At 46.3% G+C, this 1,606-nt stretch overlaps 1 protein-coding gene across 1 annotated transcript in view; it reads right to left on the bottom strand.

Annotated features, from left to right (window-relative positions):
* Window positions 1-1,606, bottom strand: part of PER3 (period circadian clock 3) — a 68,993-nt gene that overhangs the window by 26,410 nt on the left and 40,977 nt on the right. Inside the window, exon 13 of the mRNA XM_014546199.1 lies at window positions 1,221-1,353. Within this exon, the coding sequence (XP_014401685.1) occupies window positions 1,221-1,353 (133 nt within the window). The remainder of the gene's footprint in view (window positions 1-1,220; window positions 1,354-1,606) is intronic.

Below are 1,606 nucleotides of genomic sequence, written 5' to 3'. Positions count from 1 at the left end.
GCCCGCTGGACTCGCCGGAGGAGGCCACGCTGACGTGCTGCTCCTGGGACCCGCTGCTCCCCAGGCTGCCGTAGCCACTGGAGGCGCTCCCGTGGACTGGCTGCAAGGACACAGGTCCCATTTGGGGGTTACTATCTTGCGGTCGGGGGGGTAGGGGGGGACGCAGCATGACCCACTCAGAGCTTACCTAAACTCATCAGAAAATAAGACTAATATTTCTGACACCCTAAAGTAGGCTTGCGAGGGTTGATGCTTTGAACCCTATGTCTGACATGAAAGACATTCCCCTCATTTCAGTAATTTTCAAGGGCAAAGTCTAGTTTCTAATCTAAGTGGGTATTTCTGGAACGGAAAATATTGTTTTAAAGCCATAGTATAATTTTCCCAAATATGAAAATCACTTGTTCTTTATGTTGCGCTTAGAGCAGACAGAACAAATGAAATACACACCCCAGTCCCCACGGACTTGACAGGTGCTTTACGGACCGGAGCGTCTCTGAAAGACCTGCCACACCAGCAGCCCATCACAGTTTGTGACGGAATCTCTAACGGAAACCATTTCGGGTATTTGTTTCCAACAAGCAGTTTCTCCTACTTTTGCCTCATAACAACCAGATACTGAGACCGGCCAGGCTCGCCCCACCTTTAAAATGGGAACCATCCCCAAAACCCCGAACCCGAGGCTGAGCCCCTGGGGAGCCTGGGACACAGGAAGAATTCTCTCGCTCAGAAATGACTTCTCTGTCTCACCGCTCACTGTGACACAGTTTCGTTGTCTTAAAATGGGTTTTTACAGAATATTCTGTGCATTTAACATAGAAAAAAAGATTAATAAAGTTTCCTTTAAAAACAAAAAAGAGGAAGACAGAGATTTCTGGAATGCAGAGGGTCAGGATCTTTCTCCGCAGCTTATTTTTGTGAAGTGACTTTACTAGACAGAATATTACAATAAAACACAATTATGGGAATCCTATGTCCATTTTTTAAATCTCCCCCATTTTACCTGTAACAGGAGTTTGTGAATCTGTCCCTGTAATTCCGTTATGTCTTTGTCGTTATTGTCCATCTTGCTTATTCTGGCAGCAAAAACATCCTCGTTCAGCGGACTCCTACAAAACAGCACGTGAAAGACGGGGTCAGGCGATTTAAAATTCACTTACAGCCCGGCCGGCATGGCTCGGCCTTTGGAAAAACATGTTCTCAAAACGCGGGCTTCCTACCTGATGACACCGTCGATGCAGTTGATTTGCTGGTAGGAGGGGCTGTGCTGGTCTTTCCTCAAACCCTGGCAAGACTCAGTGCGCACGCTCTCATTCCTCCAGGGCTGTACGGGAGAAAAGGCCTTCTGCTCACCTAAAAGAGAATGAAAGTATGTACGATTACAACTGCATTATTTTTAAGAACATATATTCAGCAAGATTAAATCACAGTAATTTAGAATAAATATATTCAATAGAATACCATGCAGCCATTAACAATGAGCACAGATCTAAATGCACTGACAGAGAAAGGTATCCACATAGAACAGCAGTTCTCAACCTGTGGGTCGCGACCCCTTTGGCGGTCGAACGACCCTTTCACAGGGGTCGCCTAAGACCATCCTGCA

This window comes from Myotis brandtii, unplaced genomic scaffold (genome assembly GCF_000412655.1).
Source record: "Myotis brandtii unplaced genomic scaffold, ASM41265v1 scaffold434, whole genome shotgun sequence".
Taxonomy (NCBI): domain Eukaryota; kingdom Metazoa; phylum Chordata; class Mammalia; order Chiroptera; family Vespertilionidae; genus Myotis; species Myotis brandtii.
The sequence above is the reverse complement of the archived record's forward strand: the minus strand, read 5'-3'. Positions and strand labels throughout refer to the sequence as shown.